Source organism: Hypanus sabinus, chromosome 1 (genome assembly GCF_030144855.1).
Source record: "Hypanus sabinus isolate sHypSab1 chromosome 1, sHypSab1.hap1, whole genome shotgun sequence".
In the NCBI taxonomy this organism is placed as follows: domain Eukaryota; kingdom Metazoa; phylum Chordata; class Chondrichthyes; order Myliobatiformes; family Dasyatidae; genus Hypanus; species Hypanus sabinus.
The window spans coordinates 109,153,966-109,178,410 of NC_082706.1; the positions used below are offsets into that span (position 1 = coordinate 109,153,966).

The 24,445-nt window shown below is 39.4% G+C and overlaps 1 protein-coding gene across 5 annotated transcripts; it reads right to left on the reverse strand.

Moving 5' to 3' along the window:
• Positions 1-12: 12 nt before the first annotated feature.
• Positions 13-20,052, reverse strand: arf1 (ADP-ribosylation factor 1). 5 transcript variants are annotated; one of them, XM_059974225.1, is made up of 7 exons: positions 19,917-20,051; positions 13,187-13,245; positions 11,521-11,667; positions 8,690-8,881; positions 5,683-5,793; positions 2,550-2,674; positions 13-1,621 (listed from the first exon to the last, which is right to left on the reverse strand). In XM_059974225.1, the coding sequence occupies exons 4-7, from the start codon at positions 8,835-8,837 to the stop codon at positions 1,460-1,462; spliced, it is 546 nt and encodes a 181-aa protein (XP_059830208.1). In that variant the 5' UTR covers positions 8,838-8,881; positions 11,521-11,667; positions 13,187-13,245; positions 19,917-20,051; the 3' UTR covers positions 13-1,459. The 5 variants fall into 5 exon arrangements, with proteins under 5 accessions (XP_059830208.1, XP_059830219.1, XP_059830200.1 ...); XM_059974236.1 differs by having other exon boundaries at positions 13,187-13,241; positions 19,917-19,935; XM_059974217.1 differs by lacking the exon at positions 11,521-11,667.
• Between the last annotated feature and the right edge of the window lie 4,393 nt (positions 20,053-24,445).

Sequence of the window (24,445 nt, forward strand, 5' to 3'; positions counted from 1 at the left end):
CAAGTGCAGGAATCAAGTTCTTAATCTTAGATTTTATTCTAACAGTAGCTTTAATTACAGTGCTTTTGTCAAAATGAAAGTTGAAATGTATACAAAACATCTGATTAGTAGTGTAATGAAAGGATCAACTTCACATCAATAACTCAACCTGATCAGACTCAAGTATTTACTATCCAGTTTCTCAGCTGGTTTTAAAAGCTTTAAACACTGGCAAATCAAGGCCTTACAGTATTTATAATCAGATGAGTTCTGCAGGTTTGGAGAATGGTATGGGAGAGAAGGGAAATGGAATTGATGGCAATACAATGTCTTGCGCAATACCTAAAATGGAATGACTCGCACATGTAGTTTCCACACATTGGGAAAAGCAAAGGAGGTTAGGGGCTTAGGTGCATTCAATTACATTGATACTTGCTACATCAGCCATGGGACAAGCTAACAAAACCCAAAAAAAAAACCTTTCCATCTGACCCAACAGTGCCTGCATGCTGTGATCAGTTTACCACGTTGGTAGGGGGTAAGCCACAAAGGAAAAGTCAGGAATTGAACAGGCAAAATTCCTGGCACTTCAGGTAACCACTCAAAATTTGCTGTGTTTGCTAATCATCTCTTCCCCAATGCAATTCATGTTTTTTGAAGTTGTGGTCCCCAGATGATGAAACCTTCAGCTTTTCACTAAAATTAATTGAAAATCGATCTGAGTGATTAAATCAAGCCACTGAGTTTGACTTTAAATTATTCAAAAAGGCAGATAAAGTAGGTTACAAGTCTTTTTATTCTGAACTTCAATTCCAGCCTCCATAGGTCTAGGAAAGGGATGTTCAAATAAGCTTTAAATTGAGACCAACTCACAGAAGTGCAAGAGAATCTGAACCCAGAAATCATTGAAGTGTGTTGGCAGTTTTAAAACCAAAAATACAAGCAATCCTTCACTGCTGAAATTCCAGCTTTGGGCAATGAGGGAAGACGAGCAGAAAAATCAATAAAGGTCAGATGCAAGTTCCCTCCCTCCATCAAAAGCCATGCCCCAAACTGCAGGAAAGCCCCATTTAAGAGCTTGTAAAGCAAATCTCTTAGGAGACTTTGTACATTGTACTGTTGGGAGTGCATTCAACTCCCAATTCCAAGCTCAGTTTGTCCCCTTTCTACACTAAATTCTTACATGTCAATATGAACCTTAAAGGAAACAGAACAATCATGGGGTAAATATTGCATAGGAGTAGCAGGAAACTGCCTCGTTACAAAAAGGGACAATATATACACATTTTAAATAAGAAACCACATTTGCTTTCAAGTCTGTACTTCTCACCCATACAGTATGGTGTTATTTATAGTTCTAGTGATCAGATATAATGAAGCAGGTTCCTGGCACCCAATACCACAAAGTAGCAGTTGCCATACGACATAATGAAGCAGAAATAAAGGGAGGAAGAGTGGTGGGTAGGAAGGAAGAAAGGAATTATTTGTTACTTTTAAGCTGCTGGGACAACCATTCCAGTCCTTCATATAAACCATCGCCACTGGTTGCACAGGTTGCCTGGATAAACCAGGTCCTCTGGCGGAGTGCATGCAGACCCAACTTATCAGTGATCTCTGCAGCATTCATCGCATTAGGCAGATCCTGAGAACAGAAGAACAATTGGAAACAGCATCACATTTAGTTCTAGGCTGATCAATATCACTGAGACATCTTTAGTAATGCTAATTATTATTGTCACAAGTACTGAAAATTTGATTTACGTGATATCAAGACAGATTATACCATACGTAATTACATCAAGGTAGTAAAAAAATGCAAAATCGTGTTACAATTACAGACAAAGTTTATTGCAGGTAGATTGGGAAATCACAAGTTAATCTTCAGTGTACAAGAGGTCCACCCAAGAGTTTGATAACAGTGGGATAGAAGCTGTCTTTAAGTTTAGTGGTTCTTGCTCCTGATGGGAGAGGAGAGAGTATTCAGGGCAGAAAGGTTCCTTGATTTTGTTAGCAGCTTTTCAATCAGCAGAAAGTATAGACAAACTTAATGAAGGGGAGGTTGGTTTGCATGATGGGCTACATGGCATTCACTATTCTATGCATTTTTTTTCAGTAGAGTAGTTGCATTATCAAGCTGTGATGCATCTATAAAATTTGATGAAGATCAATAGGGGAAATGCATTTGAAAGAATCATGTGAGCATACCTGAACTAACATTTCTACCACCACAGTTAAAATGGAAGACAGCATTCACTTAAAAAATGACAAAACTGAATAGAGAATACATGTGATAAACAAGCACTCATACAGCTCATGCCAATAAACTAATATCCAACTAATCAGAATAATAAAATTTACATTTCAGTTTCCAGATATGATTTACCAATTAATTAGGTTGGTGGCTTTTTGTCCACATATGCTACCCAGTACTGTAATTATACGTTCATAAAATAGAGAACCAGAAATTAGGCCATTTGGACCATCCTGTTTGCTCAGCTATATTCAATCATGATTAACCTTTTCTCAGCCCCACTCTCCATTATTTGTAATAACTGCAGCTATTTGCTCACCTGTTTATTTGCAAAAAGTAGCAACACAGCGTCTCGAAGCTCATCTTCAGCAAGCATTCTCATCAATTCTTCCTTAGCTTCATTCACTCTCTCCCTGTCATTACTGTCAACCACAAAAATCAAACCTGGAACCCAGCAACAAGAAGATGTGACAAGAAAACAGTTCCTCACCCCACCCCAAGCTTTTTCTGCTGTCATAATATAAATATCCCATTAAGGGCCATTATGAGATCTGTGCCCAAATGACAAAATCTGATGTCAATGAATATTTAATTAATAAGAAACAAATCTCTGGTCTGGGACATTTATAATGCTGCTGAGATATATCGTAGGATGCACTGGGACACATCAGTGATGTAACCTGGGGTCAGCGGGTGTTCTGAGTCTTCCAACATCAGACATTCTTTCCCAGGTGACCCAGCCAGGATTGCTAAAACCCTAACTTGTATTACAGGTAGCTTATGCTGTAGAGAAATCAGTATGAAGAGGGGACTGTATTTTGCAGGGTAGAGGGAAGAAAAGTGCAGAAAGCACTATTTTTAACAATGGCTCAGATAAGGCTTGAGCTAATGAAGGACATTCTAAGCCCTTAGATTGTAAATGATCAGTGTGGGGTCCAGAGAGATATTGGTACCCATCTTAAAACTGATCAGGGCCAATTGAGTTGAATCTTCAACATTCTCAATTAATTACTCATCATCAATACCTATGTTAACAAATACTAGGCTATAAAACATCCTGAAAAACAGGAGAGCAAGTATAAATATCACCCGGTCTGCATCTTCACTTGTCCTTCAGCTAGTAAGCAGTCATTTGTTCAGTAAAAGTTTGTATCAAATCCAATTTAAAATAAAACGGTAGACTTTAGTCAGATGCCCAATGGATATTTTAAGCCAGCTGAAAAAAGTTGGATGGTCTAGTCATTGAGGTCGGCAACCTGCGGCTCCGGAGCCACATGCGGCTCTTTGATCTCTGTGATGCGGCTCCCTGTGGTTTGTTAGTTTTTGAAATGTAATTCGAAATTTGAAGATTATGGTGATCTTGTACAATCTAAAAACTTTGTGGAGACCCCATTTCCTGGCACATCCGAACTGGCTCACAATTAGCCACCGTTCTGGCTAAGGGAGATAGCCTACGGGGGTTTGTGAGTACGTGTCTTTTGGAGCATCCGCGCCCACGGGGACGGGTTGAGGGAGGCTGTAAAGCAAGGCTGTTTAGTTCGAATAACGCTACCTTTGACTGCAGTGTCTTTACTTTAGCGCTGCGTGTAGCACACCGCTACAACTTGTTTTTTATCGCTATTAATATACATCACCACTGCCAATGCCTGATACCCGCCAGTGCGCACTTTCTTTTAATTCTTCGATCCAAGGTAGGCTAACTATGGAGTAACCTTCAACCCAACGTCTTTTTTTCGGAGTTCAAAATGTTTTTGTTGCATGCAGAAATGTAATTTCGTTTTCTCTGCAGGAGTTCATCAATTTCATAAATGCAACACATTATAGTTTGTGTATACATAGCATAAAGGCAAAAAAAAACGTATGCAGTGTTATTTCATTTTAAATATCGAACGGGTTTTGTGGCTCCTAGTGTTTTCTTTTCTGTGGGAAATGGGTCCATATTGGCTCTTTCAGTGGTAAACGTTGCCGACCCCTGGTCTAGTCATTTGACAGGTGCCTTTGTCAGTCTCCCAAGGTCACCAAGTCAAGGGAAAAGCTAGCTACCACACTTACCTATATTGGTGTGAAACCTAGGAGCCGCACCATCAGTGCTAATTTAATGGTGGCCATTACGGAAGGGTCTCCCTGCTCTCATATGCCTCCTTGGTAGCTGAAGAGCCAGTCCCTGAACTGCAGTGAGCAGCACCAATGTACAAGCCGTTTTCTAAACCCTTTGATCTTGCAAAACACTACTTTGCCCACTAAAATTTTATTTCTACCTTTTTACTTCACAATAGAATGCAAGCATCTTAACTATATAAAGCTAATCTTAAGACTAGTGTCAAACATGGGTGGTCTGACTGATGGCCCAATGTATTTAAAACCAGCTCTCTATCTCCCAAATCTATCTGGGTAATGTTTCAACCCAACTGTAATAAATAAAACTAATCTACAGCACTAATGGGGGAAAAAACCCATTTCATCTCCAGTATAAAAGTCACCCTAAACTCAACTGTTCCACTGCAGTACATGTACAATCATTATCTTTGTGCACATTCAGAAGCCAAGCTTTAAGCCAAACTTGTTCTCTGCAATAAATGAGAGTCTGTAGAGGTCATATACGAACTACCCCCTTAAAACCTATAACAAAGGTTCACAATGATAATCTGGAAAACATCACATCCCATGTCCCTCAGTGAAGACAGATAGTGATGATGAAATATACTATAACCTTGAGTTTACCAGTATGGTCTATGTATAAGTTTGATTGAAAGTCAAAAACTCAAATCCCTCGCAGAACTCATGGTTTTAGCATTGAAACCTACAAATCTATACACTTCTGAAATTTAGATCATCATGAAACCTTCAATCTACTAGAAGAAAAAACATGTCAACATTCTCTCTCAGGCCAATACCCCTCTGAAGCTATAATTACACTCAGCCAGCCTCATTTGTCATGTGATGTTCAGTTGCATGACACCAGACTCTCAAAGTAAACACAATATTTTAAGAGGCATGGGAACATAATTAGGCTATGTGGCCCATTGAGTCTGCTATATCAGAGCTTCGCCATGGGAACAGACTATCAGGTGGGCAGAAGATTAAAAGGTGTACTCACAGCCTCCTTAAAAATGAAAATACTCCTAATACTCCTCGGGATCTCTAGTCGTTGACTGTACAAAATAGCCAGTTCAAACTTTGGAAGCACATAGAAATCCAGTGTAAATGACAGAAGAAGCACATTATTCAACATTCTAAAACATTGTCCCTTTAGCCTCTGGCATCACAGCAAAGGTGGGAGGTCACCTCAGAACCAGAATGGAGGCAAATAATCCTGGATCCTAAAGAGCTGCTGTTTAAGCATGCAAAGTCTAAATTCATCTACTTAGATAAATTTTCTCTCAAATGAAAAGCCAGTGAACAAAGGTATTTTTGTTGAATATTTAGAAAAAAAAACAGCAACCTGAACTCACCTTGTGTGTTCTGGAAGTAGTGGCGCCAAAGTGGACGGATTTTGTCTTGACCACCCACATCCCATACAGTAAAGCTAATGCTTTTGTATTCCACTGTTTCTACATTGAAACCTAAGAAATAAAAAAGGCTTATAACAACTCTGTTGAATGTACCATCGTCAGCCCTTCAATTCAATACCTTTAACATTCAATCTTGATTAGCTGACAGCTCCAATTCCTTCAACAATGAAAACGTTTCCAATACAACCTTATTCCTAACCTCTATTCATAAAAAACAGCATTTGGTATCCTCCACTTAAACAATTTTCTCAACTTAATCTGCCATCAGTTGGGTGGCGGAATGAACATTAAATCCTCTAGCCTGCAGGTCACCATTGCGCAAGGTACAGCACTTGCTTAGCCCCTGATCAGGGTCACATTAAGCCATAAGAGCATCTGGTGCATATCACCAAATGCTGGGTATACAAACACTGGCACTGGGCAGACGATCTCTGAAGAGTATCAATAATGCCTGGGGTCACCCATCTCGTAAAGACAGTGCCCAGAAGGTGGCCAATAAGCATGGTCATCAGACCATGATTGCCTATGTAATACAACATGGTATATAATGACGACGACTACACCATTAAGACAAACTATGCTCCCAGATCTGTGTTCTTGTAACCATTTCATAAGTGTTTTCTCATTTATCTAATCAAAATACAAATTAATTTTGCCATCATTCCACTAGCATAGCTATCCTTTGAATTTTTTTTAAAAATCACTCTCTCAGTTCACCATTCCTCCAACCTTTGTGACATTTGTAAATTTGGAGGTTGTGCTCCCTAAATCCTAGCTCAAGACATCAGTTCATACCAAGAAAAGCAGTAAACCAGCAAAATAAATGCCATGATAAAATACATTATGAGGCCTATGTACACCACACAGACTGTTTTTCTTATTAACCCTAAAAACTATCAATTTGACTTTTTAATCAAATTATGCTGGTCTTTTCTAATCAATTCAAGTTTGCTCAAATTAATGAAACTCCATCCCTTATATTTGGTTTTGGTATTTCTCCCAATGCTAAGTTTATACTGTCTGTTCTGTAATAACCAAGCTCATCCAAGATTCCAACCTCAGCCTCCACTATTTTCTCCCAGGTTTCTCTCAAATGCTTGGACGACTTGTACACTAAGCATGTGGCCTTTTTTGTATGTCCTTTATATTAAATCCGTAGCCATCTCATCTTCGTATTATGAAGAGAGAGGATCTTCATCTGATACCACATATGCAGTACCTCAGTCTCTGAGAATATTGAAAGCAGGCAAGGAGATTGCTGGTGTTTTGACAGATCTTTCTAAACTAACAAAAAGTGATGTCCCAGAGGACTAGAGAATAGCAAATGTGCCTTTGTGCCAAAAATGGGGACAATCCACATAATTCTTAACCAGTGAGCCTCATATCATGTGAGTATATGAGGGATAGGATTTATGTACATTTGGAAAGACATAGCTTGTTTAGAAACAATAAGCATGGTTTTGAGGTGGTGACAAAGGAGTTTCATGAGGATAAGCAAGTGCATGTTACTTATGTGGGCTCTAGTGAGGCATTTGATAAAATCCATTATAGATTGACTTAGAAAAAAAAGCATGCAGATCCAGGGTGAATTGCAAATTTAGATCACAAACCAGATTGCCCAATAGAAGGCAGTACGGGTGGAAGTTGCCTTTCCTCGCTGGAGGGCGTACTGGTGGCATTCCACAAAAATCAGTGCTGGGACCACTACATGTATCAATGATTTGGATGAAAATGTATTTGGGTGGATCAAGTTTGCATTCTTGCAGATTAGTGGAGCTGTAGACAGTGTAAAGGACTAAATGTATCGATCAGTTACAGATACAGGCTGAGATGTGGTAGATGGAGTTTAATCTGGGCAAGTGAGTTGTTGCACTTGAGAAGATGAAGTGAAAAGAAAATGTATACAGATAATAGAGCTCTTCATAGAGGGATATGTCATTGAGACATATAGTCTATGTCTATAGTTCATTTAAAGTGGCTACACAAGTGGATTAAAAAGTTGAATGGCACATGTGCTTGCCTTCATTAGTAGGAGTTATAAGAAGTTGTGCTGTAGCTATATAAAACTTTAGACCACAACTCGAGTACTGGTTTGCCCCATTATAGGAAGGATATAGAGAGGGTGCAGAAAAGGTCTAACCTACAAGGAGAGGTTGGGACAAATTCAGCTGCTCTCCCTAGAGTATTGGTGGCTGAGAGGAGACCTGATTGCCTTTTATAATTTTAAACGAAAACCAAAGATAGGGTATATATCCAAATCTTCCGCCCCTCCACCATGAGTAGAAATATGAAACACCAAAAGATAAAACTGATCCCACTGCAATCACTGTTAACCTTTTTTAGACATCCACCACCCTCAAATTGTCTAAGTTAGGGTGGGGGTGGAATTTAAAAGCGATATGAGGGTAGTAGGTTGATGCAAAAGGCTACCAGTGATTGTAATAGAATCATTTTGGTAGAATTTAAGGCTTTTTGAAGTTAACACATGAATACAAAGGGAATGGAGTGACATGGATGATACACAGGAGGTTATTTAGTACAAATTGGCAAGACGGGCACAATATTGTGAGATGAATTGCCTTCCCAGTAATGTACTACTCTATGTTCCTATCCTTCATCAACTCTTTTCCCTCTCTGCTGGACACGGATAGTTGAAGTCCCTCACTATGATCAGTAAGCCCTTTGCACACCTTCAATTTTCCTGTATATCTGCTCCTTACTAACATTCTCCTTCATTGGTGGCTAGGGGGTACTCTTACAAATAATACTTCAAATAAAACCACGAAATGCTGGAAATACTGTAAATATCAAGCTTTCTACATATCCTGCATTAACTGGACAATTAGAGCACTGAGTTTTTAATTGTAATGTCCACCACATGCAACTTAAGTTACAACATCTCTATTATATCATGTCTCCATGTATTAAATTCTGACAACTCACTTACCTATGGTGGGAATAGTGGTTACAATTTCACCCAGTTTGAGTTTGTATAGAATGGTCGTCTTGCCAGCTGCATCCAGGCCCACCATCAGAATACGCATTTCTTTTCTTCCAAACAGAGATTTCAACATAGTGCTAAGAAACCCCCCCATATTTGCAGTGTTTGATTGGACACACCAAGGACACAATTATTTATCTGAAAGAAAATAAAGTATGTCAGGCACCAAATGCAGAAAAACAACTAATGGCACAAAACATTTGCAACAGCACTATTTTCAGCGTAAATTAGAAAAAAATCTGCTCCAGTCATCATATGCAGTGGGATGCAGCTACATTTGAACATTCAATCTGTCATATGATATGGACACAGGCCCTTCAGCCCACTGAGTGCACATGCACTGTACCTGAATCCCACCACATTCCAATTAACTTCACCGAGACACCTTTCAGATGTTGGTTGATAGCTCTACGCAGGGTGACACCAAAGGTTTAATTTTCATGCTTTATTGTTTGGGCACATGTGACGAAAGAACTCGTGACCGCCCCTCTATTGTAGTTCCTCCAGAAATTTGATCTGGGTCACCCAAGACAAGTTAAAGCAGATCCTGCTGATAATGGGTCTCTCAAGATCTGCCTTTCTGAATTAGATCCAGTACAATTATACTTCTGTAAATGAACAAGGACCTTGAATATAATTCATTATGACAATAAATCTAATGCTACTAGAGCGCAACTAATGAACTGTATTATTCAGGGACTACCTATAGTGTATGCTGGGGATGGGTTTAACCTGATACCAACTTCAGCCTGTCAGCAGAAATAAGAACCAGATCAAGGAATATATTTCAAATGTGTGCACAAATACAACGCCAGCGGAGCTCTAATCATGGCCGCAAGCCCCGATTACATTTTCTATTTGCTGTTTATTTCTGCTATTTGGATTTCACGGGTCTGATAGTTTAAAAAGGCCTTTAAGTTATTAGGGAGAAACAGCCACAACTAGAAAGTTCATTAATTAAACAAAACCAAGTCTTTAAAAAAACTGTTTACACTTAAATTTCAAAACATAATCACAGCAGCGATAGCTTGAGATATGGTTTTGTCAGTTTCCAAAGTAATCTTCTACTGACAATGCAGATTCTTCCAGCATCTGCAGTCTCACAAGTCTGCTAGAATTTAAACTTCCTATTGCATTGTTGCAGTTACATTTACCAGGACAAAGCAGAGTATTCTTTTACTTAATTTATGCCTTAGAGATGGTGGAGTGACTTTCAGGTTTCAGTTCCTTGTTTGCTCTTGCAAACAATATTTAAGTGGCTATTCAGGTCAAATTTCTGGTCAATGGTGACTTCCAACATTTCCTTCAGCATTGTTTGAACTGAGATGACTTTCTATATGCAAGGTTAGACCCCATAGGGCTCACTGAGAAAATCGCAGCAACTCAGCACCAAATATTGCTCACTTTTCACATTTTTTCCATTACGATCTATACTGGGTCCTGTCCAAAACTTTAAATCTAGCCTCATCCTTAAAGCTTTTTGTGATCTGAATGGTCTCATCCCAAACTTCCAACAAATTTGCAGATTCCAACCATAGACACATAAGTTCATGAAATTATATACGTGTTTTGTAAATCCTACTTTTTACCTGATTCCGGCAGATGTGACTACAGCTGGCTACACTCCAAACTCAATAATCTACCAAATGCATATCCTCTCAAAACACAGCAAGCTTTTTTACACCAATCCTACTACACCCTTTAGTGTAGAGTACTATATTTGTACTCTATATAGTACTACTTTGGAACACTGCTTTTATGCTTTAAAATGTGACAAAGCTTTATTTGTTACATGTACATTGAAATATACACTGAATACCAACAGTCCAGGAGGTGATGGGGGCAGCCTCCAAATGTGGCTATGTTTCCAGCACCAACATAATGTACCCACAACTTACTAACACTAACCTATACATCTTTGGAATGTGGATAAAAAATGGAGCACCCAGAAAAAAACCATGTGGTCAAGTAGAGAACGCACAAACTCCTTAAAGACAGTGGTAGGGATTGAACTGGAATCATTGGTGCTGCAAAGCGTTATGCCAACCACTGAGCTACCATCCAACCTCCTCCTTTGGTAAACGTATACAAATACAAGTTACTATCTTACTTCATGAACGTATTTGCCCAAAAGTTATCACAATAACAGATCTATGGCCATGAGGAATTCACCCAGTTCCCATGATAACGCTGAGAAAGACAAATTCTTAAGTTACATTGACAGGTGTTCTTAGTTCACATACTAAATATTATATGCTTCAATGACAATCTAGTGGAAACACAATACATCAATATAAAAGCCCATGGGATAGATTTCCACGTCACCAGTGGAACAAATCCTTTGGGTCCTCATAAAATATTCATTGATATCAAAATGTTTGCCTAATATTATGGTAAAGAGTGGGTTTAATACTGCACTATATTCCCCATGGTTTTGTTTCTGTAAATCTAAAGGCAGAGTAAACTTAAGTTGGCCTATAATGCTTGTCTGAGTTTGTAGTAATGCACATTCATGATAACTAATATATCTTCATCGAGGAAAATGAGGTGATTTTAAGAGTCTTCAAAATTTGAGTAATTAATGTGAAGCTTTTCAAACTGTTCATTTTCACAAGAAAGTCAAAATAAAGAGAGTCATTTGAAACATGTATCAATGAAGTCCAGATCTTCAAGGTGAATGGCCTATACACCAGCCCAAACAATTCATATTTATTAAAAGTGGGGTGGGGGTGGAGGGGGAGTCAAATGCACGTAGACAGCGCTGAATATCCACTTGCCTTCCACTCTCGTCCTTGTTAATTTCAATCTTATTTGATGCTTTAATCAGCGAGATATGGAGTCAATCATGGACTCCAGGCCACACAATGCTTGAAATCTCATTGAACTTCCTTGGAGACTGCCAAGTGCCAGATTGCTGAACTGGCCTGAAAACACACCATTTAAATAAATCACAGGTTCCAACAGTAACAGAATCATATCTGAAAGTAGTAAAATAAGCAGTCTTGTGAACTGCCTTTAGTCACATTGTTTGCTAGCACCATCTCCTTCAATGTCAGTTCTATATTCTTCAAAGAAAATGTAAATGCACACACATTTTCTCCTGTAAGCAAACTGGTTAACTGGAGGTAACCACAGACATTTGTACCACAATTATATATTTAGCAACTGAAGCAGCTCTGGAGGGAAGTTTTTGCAGATTTCTCTCTCCCTTCTTTCCAAATTTCGGTGTAATGAGTTAAAAAAAAAATAGAGGTGCCATGGTAGCATGGCAGTTAGCTCGAAGTTATTACAGCTTCGGTCAGAGTTTGGAGTTCAATTCTGGTGCCATCTCTTAGGAGTTTATTATACATTCTCCCTGTGACCACATGGTTTCCTCTGGTTTCTTTCCAAAGCCCAAAGATGTACTGGTTAGTAGGTTAATTGGTCATTGTAAATTGTCCTGTCACTAGGCTAGGGTAAAATAGGGGGGTTGCTGGGTGGCATAGCTTGTTGGATTGGAAGAGCCTGTTCCACACTAAAGAAACAGTGCCTGTGGTGAGTGTCAAGATACAAGCAATAGCCACTAGCCCAGTGTTAAGCATTAATGAATTAATTCATGAATTCCATAAGTTACTGTTTCTGTTGGAATTACCAATACAACCAGAAGATGGACCTTTGCAGAAGTAGCTGAATGCCAAAATTTTAAGGGTGCTGTAAAAAGGTTTTGATGTTGTGAGGACAAGGGGACTTATGATTAGGAACATCAGCATGACTGCCCAGCTAAAGCAGGAAGAAGAATTCACATTCTCATTGTGTGAAAAAGGCAATACTTAAATCTTATTGAAAAAAGGAGAAGCGTCTTAACGTCAGAACAGAAAGTAAAAAAACTTCTGTATTATAGCTGAGCCCACGTTCCAAAACAAAGCAGCAATAAAAGATAAATCAAAATGCCATTAGTGTATAAACAAATAAATTCAGATACAATAAAGGCTCAAAAATTGGGAAAATAAATGGTGTCCGTACAACATAGTATCTAAAATAAAGACTTCAGTTTCTATAGATAACTGACTTTTCAAAATCACAATATTTTCAAGTGGGGCATTCATGCTCCTGAAAAAGGCTAGGTTAAGACAAAATCCATTATTTATTGTGGTTAAGAAATAGTAAGTTAGTTTAACAGATTGGAAATGATCAGTAGACACTAATTAGTCTCAATACAAGAAGAAAGGCAAAATTTAGTAATAAGCAAATCAATGGTACAGAAAAGTAGGTCCATTTTGGCATGTAGAAATTTTCAAACAAGTGGAAACAAAATAAAGATAACTTAAAAACAAAAAGTTGAAAAAATACAATTTCTGAATAAAAGGAAATTAAACATGAAGAGGAAGCCAAGATAATTGAGGAACAGTAACAATGCAAGGGAAATTGAAATAGAAAGTTTGAAGAAAATATAAACAGTGATACCTGCTCTTTTGAACCGTTGAACCAGAAGAACACAAATGCCAAACGGATAGGAAGCCTAACTGAAAAAAAAGCACAAACCATCTTCAGAGAATATGGGTCATTGTTAGTGATCAGTCTTTAAGTATACAAATAGTGAGCCAAACTTCATTTGTAATTTAGCCACTCAGTAACGGTGGATAGTCTTGGAAACTACAAGTAGAGATATTACAAACTGAAGTAATGAAGATAACTTGAATTAAGTTTAATAGCTCAGTAGTTTCATTATTTCCAACTAGAAATCAGCTTAATGTGGGTGTTATCTTGTACTACAAAAGATTGCGCAATTTATTTGTATTTAACCATTTGATCTGGTACACTGGTTCATGTTTCCTTAACACTAAATATAATTCTCATCCACAAACCTTGCTAAGCTCTCAGATCTGAAAGCCAATTGTCTGCTAAACAAACTCACTTGGAGGTGTATTTATCATAGAGGACCTCCATTGGTCAGGATTGTTCCATCCTGCTGTCTATGGGATACACAAACCAGCGCAGTATGATACAGAGAGCAAGCTGCTGCCCAAGCAGCTGGCTCCCCCTCTCTACGCAGCTGGTTAATCTAAAGGAATGGCACAGATTGATATAGTTTGGCACCAGCGCATTGCAGGTGTTGCCAGTCAGCGTTGAACTCAATGTAAGACTGACTTAGGGACTCCACTTCTGGAATTTTCCATGGGGTTTACCCCCCCCCCCCCCCCCAAAAGCATTCCCCATGAGTGGTTATAGTTGCAAAGCAGTGGAGGTTTGAGATCAGAATTGTCCTTCTAGATGAGTTGGCAACCACAGCTGGCCAATCCCATCTGCCCCGGAATTCATCATACTTACGCTAATATTTTCAGGCACACAAACATGCAATCACCCTCAGTGTTAATCATCAAAGTAGTAGCCAATTTGAGTCACAGGGTTCCAGCTTGGTAGAGAAACCAGCAAAAAATGTCTTGCTCAAAGGCAAGATGTTGTCATTTACTTTGCATATTACCACATCTAGCAACTTCAGTCCAATCAGAAGTTACACTGATGATTGGAGATATGAACAAAATTGATCAGTGGATATCTCAGAAAGAGCTGATTAAAACCTCAATGTGTTTTTTTGGGTTTTAGCATTGCCTAAGAAACTTGTGTGCAACTTCATTTTATTAAAATCAGCCTGTCAAAACACATTTTGCTGAATGCCCTGGTGTCTACAAAGCAGCAATATGCTTCATTTCTGAAGTATTAACTGATTATAGCAATAATATACACAATAAATCTGAAACAGATTGGCAAATCAGAGCTGGTCAGATCAAGATGAGTAAATAGTGTACACCAGGCAGTACTTGGTTCAGTTTGCCTGGCCCACAGTTACGCAATTAAAACCAGAATCCGCATGAAATAGGTTAATCAAACTGATGCCAAAGATCAAAGTATCTATTAGGAATATGAGACTATAGCAAGTGAGAGGCAATGAACACTGACAGCTTTAAGGTAAAATTCAATGTAAGCTTTTAAAACAGGCCAAATTATTTCAAAAATAAAGTACACAAAACTATTCTGAAAACAAATAACTAACCTCACTTACAGTAGTGTGTATAAAGAACAGCTTCACTTAAACTAGACTAAGTGCTTTAGAAAATCGTAACAGGCATGGGAAGCAACATGACCTCTCTTTTTCCTCCAGTCCTGCTGAAGGGTCTTGGCCTGAAATGTCAACTGTACTCTTTTCCATCGATGCTGCCTAGCCTGATGAATTTCTCCAGCATTTTGTGTGTGTTGCATGGCCTGCTTCAATTTTGTAACCCTCTCATTCCTACCATCAAGTATGTGGTACAGGGGACTTAAAGACATGCACTTAACATTTTAGAAACAGTTTTTTCCTCTCTGCCATCACATTTGTAAACAGTCCATGAACACTACCTTACACTCTTTTGTACTATTTTTATTGTAACTTGAGGGAACTTTTTAAGTCTTCTGTATTGTTGCCACTAAACAATGTCATGGCATATGTCAGTGATAATAAATCTGATTCTGATTCTAGGATGGTCAGATAGGAAGTAACATCTTCTCACATTTAGAGAAATATCAGTGGCACACTGTTCACGTGATAGCCAAAATCTTCTTATTGAAATTTAAGTGTAATCTCCCGAGCCAAAATTTGCATAGAGCAGATATAACCAGCAAGCCAGTGAATACCTTTAAAGAACTAGTTAATGAACTTACTAATGAAAACTCACTGACGTGAAACAATAACTGCTATCTGACATAAGTATTTCCAACAACCGTTGCTTTAGTTTGCTTTACTAAATGCTAGTTTTACTCTTAAGGAGAAATTAATTTTCAAGAGTGCAGTAGACATTAGATTGGGAGATACACACATAATTTGCAAAGGTTTTATCACTCATTTATTCCATTTAGACACACTAACCCAACTTGCTTATTCCCATGGCAAAAATATCTCCCCCATCATGCATGCCTACAATTAAAAGCAACCTAGACATCTACATTTGAAAGAAAACACTTCCTACGTTAGTATTGATCCTCCAGTTGATAAAGATCAAAAAATGCTACATCTTTGAAAAAAGAAAAGTTAACATTTCTGATCAAAAAAAGCCTTCATTAGAATCTGTTCTGATAGAGGGTCTCAAACCTGAAACATTAACCCCTTCCCGGCTTCAGCCTCATCTGCTTCAAGTTTCTAGCACTTAGTGGTTGAATTTTGTATTTCCAGCACCTGTAGTTTGATTCTCAAAATGGGATATATTGGAAAATATGAATTGATGATTTCATGACTTAATATAGCGACAATGGAAGGCTGTGATTGGTCCTATACATCCCAGAAGCAGCGAAATAGTTCTCAAAATCCAGTCCACAAGATGTAGTGAATAGTCTGCATTACAAGTTTAGATCAGTGTAATTGATCAAATTGTCCAAAGGACAATTTGAGAAGAAACTCAACTTGAATTGATTCCTTTTTACTCTTTATTGTGCAAGTTAATTTTGCGTTTATTTGAAAGAAGAGTACCAAATCAGATTTACTGGCAAATCCTTGAACTGTTCCCATCTTTAAAAGAATTGGAGAATGGCAACAGAACAGGGAATTGGAGAGCAAGAGATATAAATAATACATTTTTCATTGAACTATACAGAAAGAAACCATCTACTCTGCGAAGTAACAGCATGTCAACTCCATCATCTCTTGTTTTAAAATAATAAAGAGGCTTCCAATATAATGGTTAGGTAAAATAATTACAAATACTCTACATCTGATCTGATGACTGAGAACCAGCTCTAGTTTGCAAATCATTATTTCAAATGAAACTGAAAGGAAGACTGAATTTGTAATTAGTTTGAAAACTCTCACCAATAGCAGATTATATGTCCAAAAATGCTTTACTCCTTATCTTTTTCTCCTGAAAGCCTTCATTCAAGTATCCATTTCATTATCTGTTATTATGAGAGATGCACTTGAGCATCCAAAATAAGCTAGCAGTCAAATCAGAAGTCCTTTCCAACTATGCACTATTAATCTGATATTTGCAAGTTATAATTTCCCCTTCTCAGCAGATGAGCCAAAATTTAGCATTGACAGTTTGACAACACCAGTAGTACAACTGATCTTAACATGGGTTTTCAGTAGTTTTTTTAATATTTTCAGCAAATCTATACACAAATGGTTTGCATATTGCAGCAAGATGAGCTCAGGAACATGCTACAGAGTATGATCAAAATTTTGAATAAGTTGACATAAATAGACCTGCTAGAGATTGCAGGTCTGCTTACCGATTTTCCCAATATCCCAGCTAATATTTATTTGCCAATCAACATAAAAAGTTATGGAAGTGACATTGCCAGTTGATCTACAATACCTTGAAAGGTACAAAACAGCTACTGCATGGTCTCCACATACAGTAACTAATGTTTAAAAGTAATGAGCTATGTAGTACTGACTTCAGTACTTATTGTGGATTTTACAAAACAGTGAGATGTTCAGGAATCTGCAGAATTGCTATGTCTATGGTCTTAAGCAACCTCTTGAACAAGTCAACATGGACACAAATGGCTAACTGATAAGCCGCACTGCCCAATGCTTTTTAATAGAACTGTAGTTCTGCTTTCAGTATATACTGAGTTCTATACTGGAAATAGTTTTGACTAATTATATTTCCACTACCTTGAAGGGCAAGCAGTTTTCCCTGCATGCAATTTGTTTACTGTCTTTTATTATTCAGCTCTTACAAACTTTCATTCTTTTAATTTTCATCCTTAACCAAGTTGCATAAAGGACTATTTGCAGCCTGGTGATAAGGATGTGGTAGTCATTACTGTAACCACAGTTTGATTCCTTATTAAGGAAGTATAGGCCAAACACACTGGAATCATTTCCCCTACAACAATTATACAGTTTTACAAAATTATCAAAGAACTTTATTGAGCGAATATATTCATTGGGGGGGGGGGGGGGGGAGAGAAGAACCCAACTTTAGGAATCTAATATAAAAAATCATTTTCAAAGGGAACAGCAGCAACTCACCACCAAATAAGAGTAACTGATCTAAAGGTTTAAATATTTCAAATGAGCATGAATTTCTCTAGGTGAAGTGAGATGAATTAGGATAGGAGAGTCTGTTCATGGGGAGCATATAACAAGACTGACTATGCTTCATTTAAACTTCAACAACTATATGTATAATGGAAGCTGTCCAGGTGAACATACACTGTAACATCTTTCTTTCAGTGAGGATGGTGTAATCAATGACAATTTTATATATTAGTCCCATTACTTTATGATAAATTTGGTTATGTAACTATAACTTGGAAGGAATCACACTAGAAAAGGGTGATAGTTGCAGAATATCTGTAGATTGGAGAATTCAGAGGGCTTATAGTGCGGAAAGATTTCAAAATATGTACATCATGTAATTATATCCATTTTTCAATGTCACTAAAGTGCTATTTAATAGGAAGACACAAGTTAACCACTACAAAGCTTTCACACTAGCTGCGGTTTCTTTGATTAATAAATTTTAAAAAAGGAATAAATGGGTGCTTCCTGGGTTGACAGCAGTGACTAATGGAGTACCATAGGGATCAATACTTGGGTCTCAACCATGCAATTTGGTTGAAGAAACCAAACATTACCTAGAACATAGAATAGTACAGCACAGTATAGGCCCTTCAGCCCACAATGTTGTGCCAATCCTTAAACACTGCCTCCCAGATAACCCCCCCCACCTTAAATTCCTCCATATACCTGTCTAGTAGTCTCTTAAATTTCACTAGTGCATCTGCCTTCACCACTGACTCAGGCAGTGCATTCCACAGACCAATCAACCTGAGTAAAAAAACCTTCCTCTAATATCCCCCTTGAACTTCCCACCCCTTACCCTTAAAGCCATGTCCTCTTGTATTGAGCAGTGGTGCCCTGGGGAAGAGGCGCTGGCTGTCCACTATCTATTCCTCTTCAAAATTCCTCATCTTCAAGTTTGCCAAGGACAGTCAACAAGGTAGGAATGCAGGTAGTGACAAAGACCCATAGGAGTCAAAACTGAATGAGTAGACAACATCATTGCATATAGTGTTCAAATGGCAATATGCAAAGATATCCATTGAAAGCTCAAAAATGACAACAGGTTGGATACTGGTCAAATGGGGCCTGAACGTCCTTCCAAACAAGTCACTGATAGTTAACAGGCACCTTTCATGCAAGATGATTTCATTGAAAAAACAAAAATGCTTCACTACAATTTTAAGAGACCTTGCTGAGACCATACCCGTAAGAAGAGCTACAATTTTACTCTCCTTACCAAAAAAAAATACTTGACGCAAGAGAAAATTTTCCACACTGATTCCTAGAATGGCTGGTCTGTCCTACAGACAGAAAATGGACTCAGGCGATTATTCTTAACAGTTTAAAAATTAAAGTTCATTTCGTTCAAAACAATAAAATATTTAGAGGACTTAACAGAGTGGACATGAGGAGATATCTCCACTGGCCGAGGAATCGGGAACTCCGGAGATAGTAATGTCAAAATAAGGTGAAGGCCAATTCTGAGAAATTTCTTCACCGCTCGGTAATTTTTTCTAGTTTTCTACCCGAATATCGTGGGGTCACGGATTAAATTCAAAACAAAAAAAAAATTCTGAACTATTATAAGCATCAAGTGAAATGCCGAAGATGGCGTTAAAATGCAAGATTGGCCCGATCGTATCGAATAGCGAAGAACGGCCTTTTCTTTTCCTTCGCATTGAAACAGTTGTGAATATAATTACTGCATATTGTAAGGAGGAGAGAAATCTTTCAATACTGAAACAGGTGGTACGTCTGAAGCACATTCACAAGCGGCAGCCTCCCTCCCCAGCCCATAACCAGCCAATAACCCAAGATGGCGACTCTCAAATCGCGACCCGAAAAAGACGGCCAAACCTCCACCCCCCCCCCCGAAATTTGACTGTTCGCCGGAAAACCCGACGATCCGTCGAAGCAGCTACCGTGACACGGTCCTCCGAGAGCTCGGTAGCCCAGGCGCCGGAAAAGTAATGGCAGCCTGTCGGCCCGATGATCGCAGCCCCGCCGAACCTGAACCGCGGGCCTTTCTCTCCCCGACCGAATACTGAACCCGCCGGCCTCTGCCCCCTTCCCTCTCGCAAGCCAGCGAGCTTCCCTTCCCGCTTAATGCGCCAAGCGTGCCCCGGGCGATCGCCTGCTCGCCCTCACCTTGGTTTAAAAAGACAAGGGGGAAAACTCCGAGCTTCGCTCGCTCGCTCGCTCGAGCTCGCCTCCTCTCTCTGCGCCACGTCAAGGAGAAAGTGGAAGGGGGGGGTGGGGGGGTCGACGGGATGATGTCACGTCGATAGGGCAGCCGGTTGCTACGGCAACCCAAGGACGGCCAAAGTCATTCAAACCGTGATCAGAGGAAGAAAGAATCACTCCGCCCTCGAAGGCTTATTTCGTAATTTTCGTTCTCTGTCGGCGGCTGTTCAGGTCAGGAAGCGGTCAGCGAGGAGAGGCCGGGAGGCCGTGGACCCTGAAAGGGAGGAGCTGTTGCTGAGAGCGAGGCAGGTGTTGGAAATGGATGGATAGATGGGCCGAAGGGCCCGTTGCTGTGCTGTACTTTTCTCGATGACGCATATAAACCGAAAGTAAACTGAAGATGCAGGAATTCAGAAATAAAAGTAAAAATTCTGAGGGGGAGAAAAAGGAAAAAGAAAAAGAAAAAGGAGAAAAAATTGTGTTCTATGTTCCCCACATTCCCATCAATTACCCCTGAGGGACGATTTACAGTAGCCATTTACTGGAGCTGTGAGCCAGCAAGTCTGGAGACAAGAGAGCATGCAGATGTTGGAAACACTGCTCTGATTTTTTTCAATAATTTTAAGTTCCCTGGTCCCCATCACCTTATTTTCACCATGGATGTCCAGTCCCTATATACCTTCATCCCCCACCAGGAAGATCTCAAAGCTCTATGCTTTTTTGGATTCCAGACCTAACTCCTCTGCCAGCACTCTCCTTCATCTAGCAGAATTATTTCAATAATTATTTCTTAAGTAATTTCTCCTTTGGCTCCTCTCACTTCCTCCAAACTGAAGATCTAGCCATGGACAGGGAGCGTATCTACGGAAAATAGCGCCTATGGCAAGCTATTAATCTTTTAATTAACAAATTATGAAACTACATGAAAATTATAACTGCACCTTCCTTGATTTCACTGATGCAAATTGGTCTATGATGTGATCTAAGTCAGTTTTTTCAGTTTCTTCTCTTTTTACACTCAGCAGAGCAGGGTCACAGAGTCTGCCTTGACCCATGGAGGCTCTCAAATACGGAAGTATTAGTTTTAATTTGCTGAATGATCTCTCACAGCTGGCGATGGAAACTGCAATGGTTAGCATTATTTGAATAGCAATGAGAAGTTTGGGGTAGATGCTCTCATCTCCATACTGAACAATAAATTCAAGAAGCTCTTCAGGTCTTGATATTTTCATGTTGACCTGCCTTGATAGCGACATTCTGCAATCCAAAATGTCTTCATATAGCTGATGTTGATCAACATCAGAGCTGTACAATTCCCCCAAATTTTTGCACTTCTTCTTTAGGTCATTACTATTGGCACCGTAACACAGTCCCTCGACATCGAGAAGGAACCCAAACTTGGTGTCAGTGTCGTGCAAACGAGCGAACCTTTTGTCCACTTCTCTGTGAAGACGGTCGAGTGTTCCCTTCATGACTCTTTCCGTTTCCTCCTTAGCTGTTAAATGATCATCTCTTGAGCTCTCATCAGCCATTCATTTCTTTTGTCTCTGACGTCTTTAGGCTCCACTTTCCTTCTTCTTCGTGAAGAAACATTTCATGGTCTTCTTACACAATGCTCTGAAATAAGGCCATCCGAGCTTCTCACCCATGATAATCAAAGACAGATCATACATCTGAAGAAAATTCTTTTTTCACTATCCGAGGATGGCCTGTCTGTCTTTAATAGAAACTGCTCAGTGGCGCCCAGTGGTGCCCAGGGCATGTGCCATACCTGCCATACCTTAGATATGCCACTGGCCATGGGCACCCGTATGCCTGCCTTTTTGTTGGTTTTGTGGAACAGTCCATGTTCCAAGTCTATACTGGTCCATTTCCGACACCTCCCTCCCCTTTCTTGATCTTTCTGTCTCTATCTGAGATAGAGACTTATCTCCTGATAAGCATCAGGAGATGGCTTATCTACTGATGTCTACTATAAGCCTACGGACTCTCACAGCCATCTGGACTATTCCTCTTCCCACCCTTCTCTTGGAAAAATGCCATCCCCTTCTTGCAATTCCTCCGTCTCCGTTGCATCCGTTCTCAGGATGAGGCTTTTCATTCCAGGACGAAGGGGATGTCTTCCTTTTTTAAAGAAAGGGGTTTCCCTTCCTCCACCATCAACTCTGCTCTCAAACGCATCTCTTCCATTTCACGCACATCTGCTATCACCCCATCCTTCTGCCACCTCACTAGGGATAGGGCTCCCCTTATTTTCACCTACCACCCCACCATCCTCCGGGTCCAACATATAATTCTCTGTAACTTCCACCACCTCCAACGGGATCCCACCACCAAGCAGATCTTTCCCTCCCACCCCCTTTCTGCTTTCCACAGGGATCGCTCCCTACATGACTCCCTTGTCCATTCGTCCCCCCCATCCCTTCCCACCGATCTCCCTCCCAGCACTTATCCTTGTAAGCGGATCAAGTTCTACACCTGCCCTTGTACTTCCTCCCTCAGCACCATTCAGGGCCCCAGACAGTCCTTCCAGGTGAGGTGACACTTCATCTGTGAGTCGGCTGGTGTGATATACTGTGTCTGGTGCTCCCGATGTGGCTTTCTATATATTGGTGAGACCCAACACGGACTGGGAGACCATTTCGCTGTACACCTATGCTCTGTTCACCAGAGAAAGCAGGATCTCCCAGTGGCCACACATTTTAATTCCAAGTCCCATTCCTATTCTGATATGTCAATCCATGGCCTCCTCTACTATCATGTTGGAGGAACAACACCTTATATTCCGTCTGGGTAGCTTCCAACCCAATGGCATGAACATTGATTTCTCTAACTTGCGTTAATGACCCCCATCCGTTATTTATTTATATATTTATTATTTTTTCCTTTTTTTCTCTTTCTGCCCCTCTCACAATCACTCTCCTGTTTTCTATCTTCCTCTGGTGCTCCTCTCTCCCTTTCTTTCTCCCAAGGCCTCCCGTCCCATGATTCTCTCCCTTCCCTAGCTTTGTATCTCTTTTGCCAATCAACTTTCCAGCTCTTAGCTTCATCCCTCCCCTTCCTGTCTTCTCCTATCATTTTGGATCTCCCCCTCCCACTTTCAAATTCTCTTACTATCTCTTCTTTCAGTTAGTCCTGATGAAGGGTCTCGGCCGGAAACATCGACTGTACTTCTTCCTATAGATGCTGCCTGGCCTGCTGCATTCCATCAGCATTTTGTGTGTGTTGTTTGATTTCAAGCATCAGCAGATTTCCTCGTGTAAATGCTGGAAGAACTCATCAGGTCTCTCTTCTGTCAACCATCCTTCATTTCTTCTTTATCCATCAGAATCATTGACAATTTCTCCCCACCTCACTTAACCCACTGAATTCCTCCAGCAGATTGTTTGTTATTCCAGATTCCAGCTCCTGCTGTCTCTCCTGTCTTTTGTTTCTCAATAGAATGTATATTTCAGAACTTTGAAATATTTCTTTAAATTAATTTAATTTCCACATTCAAACAACCAATCCACCATTTTAACTTAATAATTTGTTTTTTTTTTAAATATCGGTCTCCAGTTACTGACTGAACTGTGTCATCTTTAAAACTATGCAGGGATCACCTTTTCACAGGGATCCCATTACGATGAGATTACTAATTAACTCTGACTCATTCATTATACAACATAAATTCTAAGATAACTTTTTCCCCAGCAGATTCTAAGACAGTTGGTGGAACTGCCTCAAATGAGATCTATGAACTATAGTATTCTTTAAACTAATGTTGTCTATTTGATCTGAACAGTTTAAGTGACAATTAATGTACACATGATTGTGGTATTAGCTCTCCTGTATTAATTCTCACTCCAGTTGTGTTACTCCTGTTTGAGAATCCATAAACTGGCCATTTTTGTCACATGTTATATCTTATCTCCAACATACTGCTTTTCCTTCTTGTTCCAAAGAACAAAGTTCATACCTAATTACTGGCCTATGCCATTTTTTATTAGCTAAGATCTCTCCACACTGCTCTCCACAACCATCTTTGTTTTCTGATGATGAGTCTTGTCCCGATATGTCAACTGCTTATACCCTTTTATAGGTGCCTCCTGACTTGCTAAGTTCCTCTGGCATTTTGTGTGTGTTGCTCAAGATTTTCAACATCTGCAGAATCTCTTTGCTATTGTTTTTATTTTATATGACTTTTTAAAATATTAAGGACCTTGAAATATCTAACTTCTTTGTTGTCCTGCAACAGTGTAATACCAATTAGATCGAGCCTATTTATTTAAGTTTTCTATGTCATCCATTTTTATTACATGCCTTGTGGATTCCAGTGTAATTCCTTTAATTTTAGCTTTTTTTATAATTTTCCTTGAGTTTACTATTTATTTACTATTATTCTGTTACCATTAATATCTCAGCCCCTTTCTGCCTCATTTTACCAGTTGGTGCCCAAACTGCTAATTTGACTTGTTGCCTCAACTTCCTGGACAGATACTGAAAATAATTAA

What these genes read in the sequence shown, in the direction of transcription:
- arf1 (XM_059974233.1), bottom strand. Translation starts at nt 8,837, where the DNA reads ATGGGGGGGTTTCTTAGCACTATGTTGAAATCTCTGTTTGGAAGAAAA. An exon ending in CTACTTCCAGAACACACAAG is followed by an intron (nt 2,675 to 5,682) that starts GTGAGTTCAGGT and finishes GCTGGGTTCCAG; the next exon opens with GTTTGATTTTTGTGGTTGAC. An exon ending in TACTTTTTGCAAATAAACAG is followed by an intron (nt 1,622 to 2,549) that starts GTGAGCAAATAG and finishes TTCTGTTCTCAG; the next exon opens with GATCTGCCTAATGCGATGAA.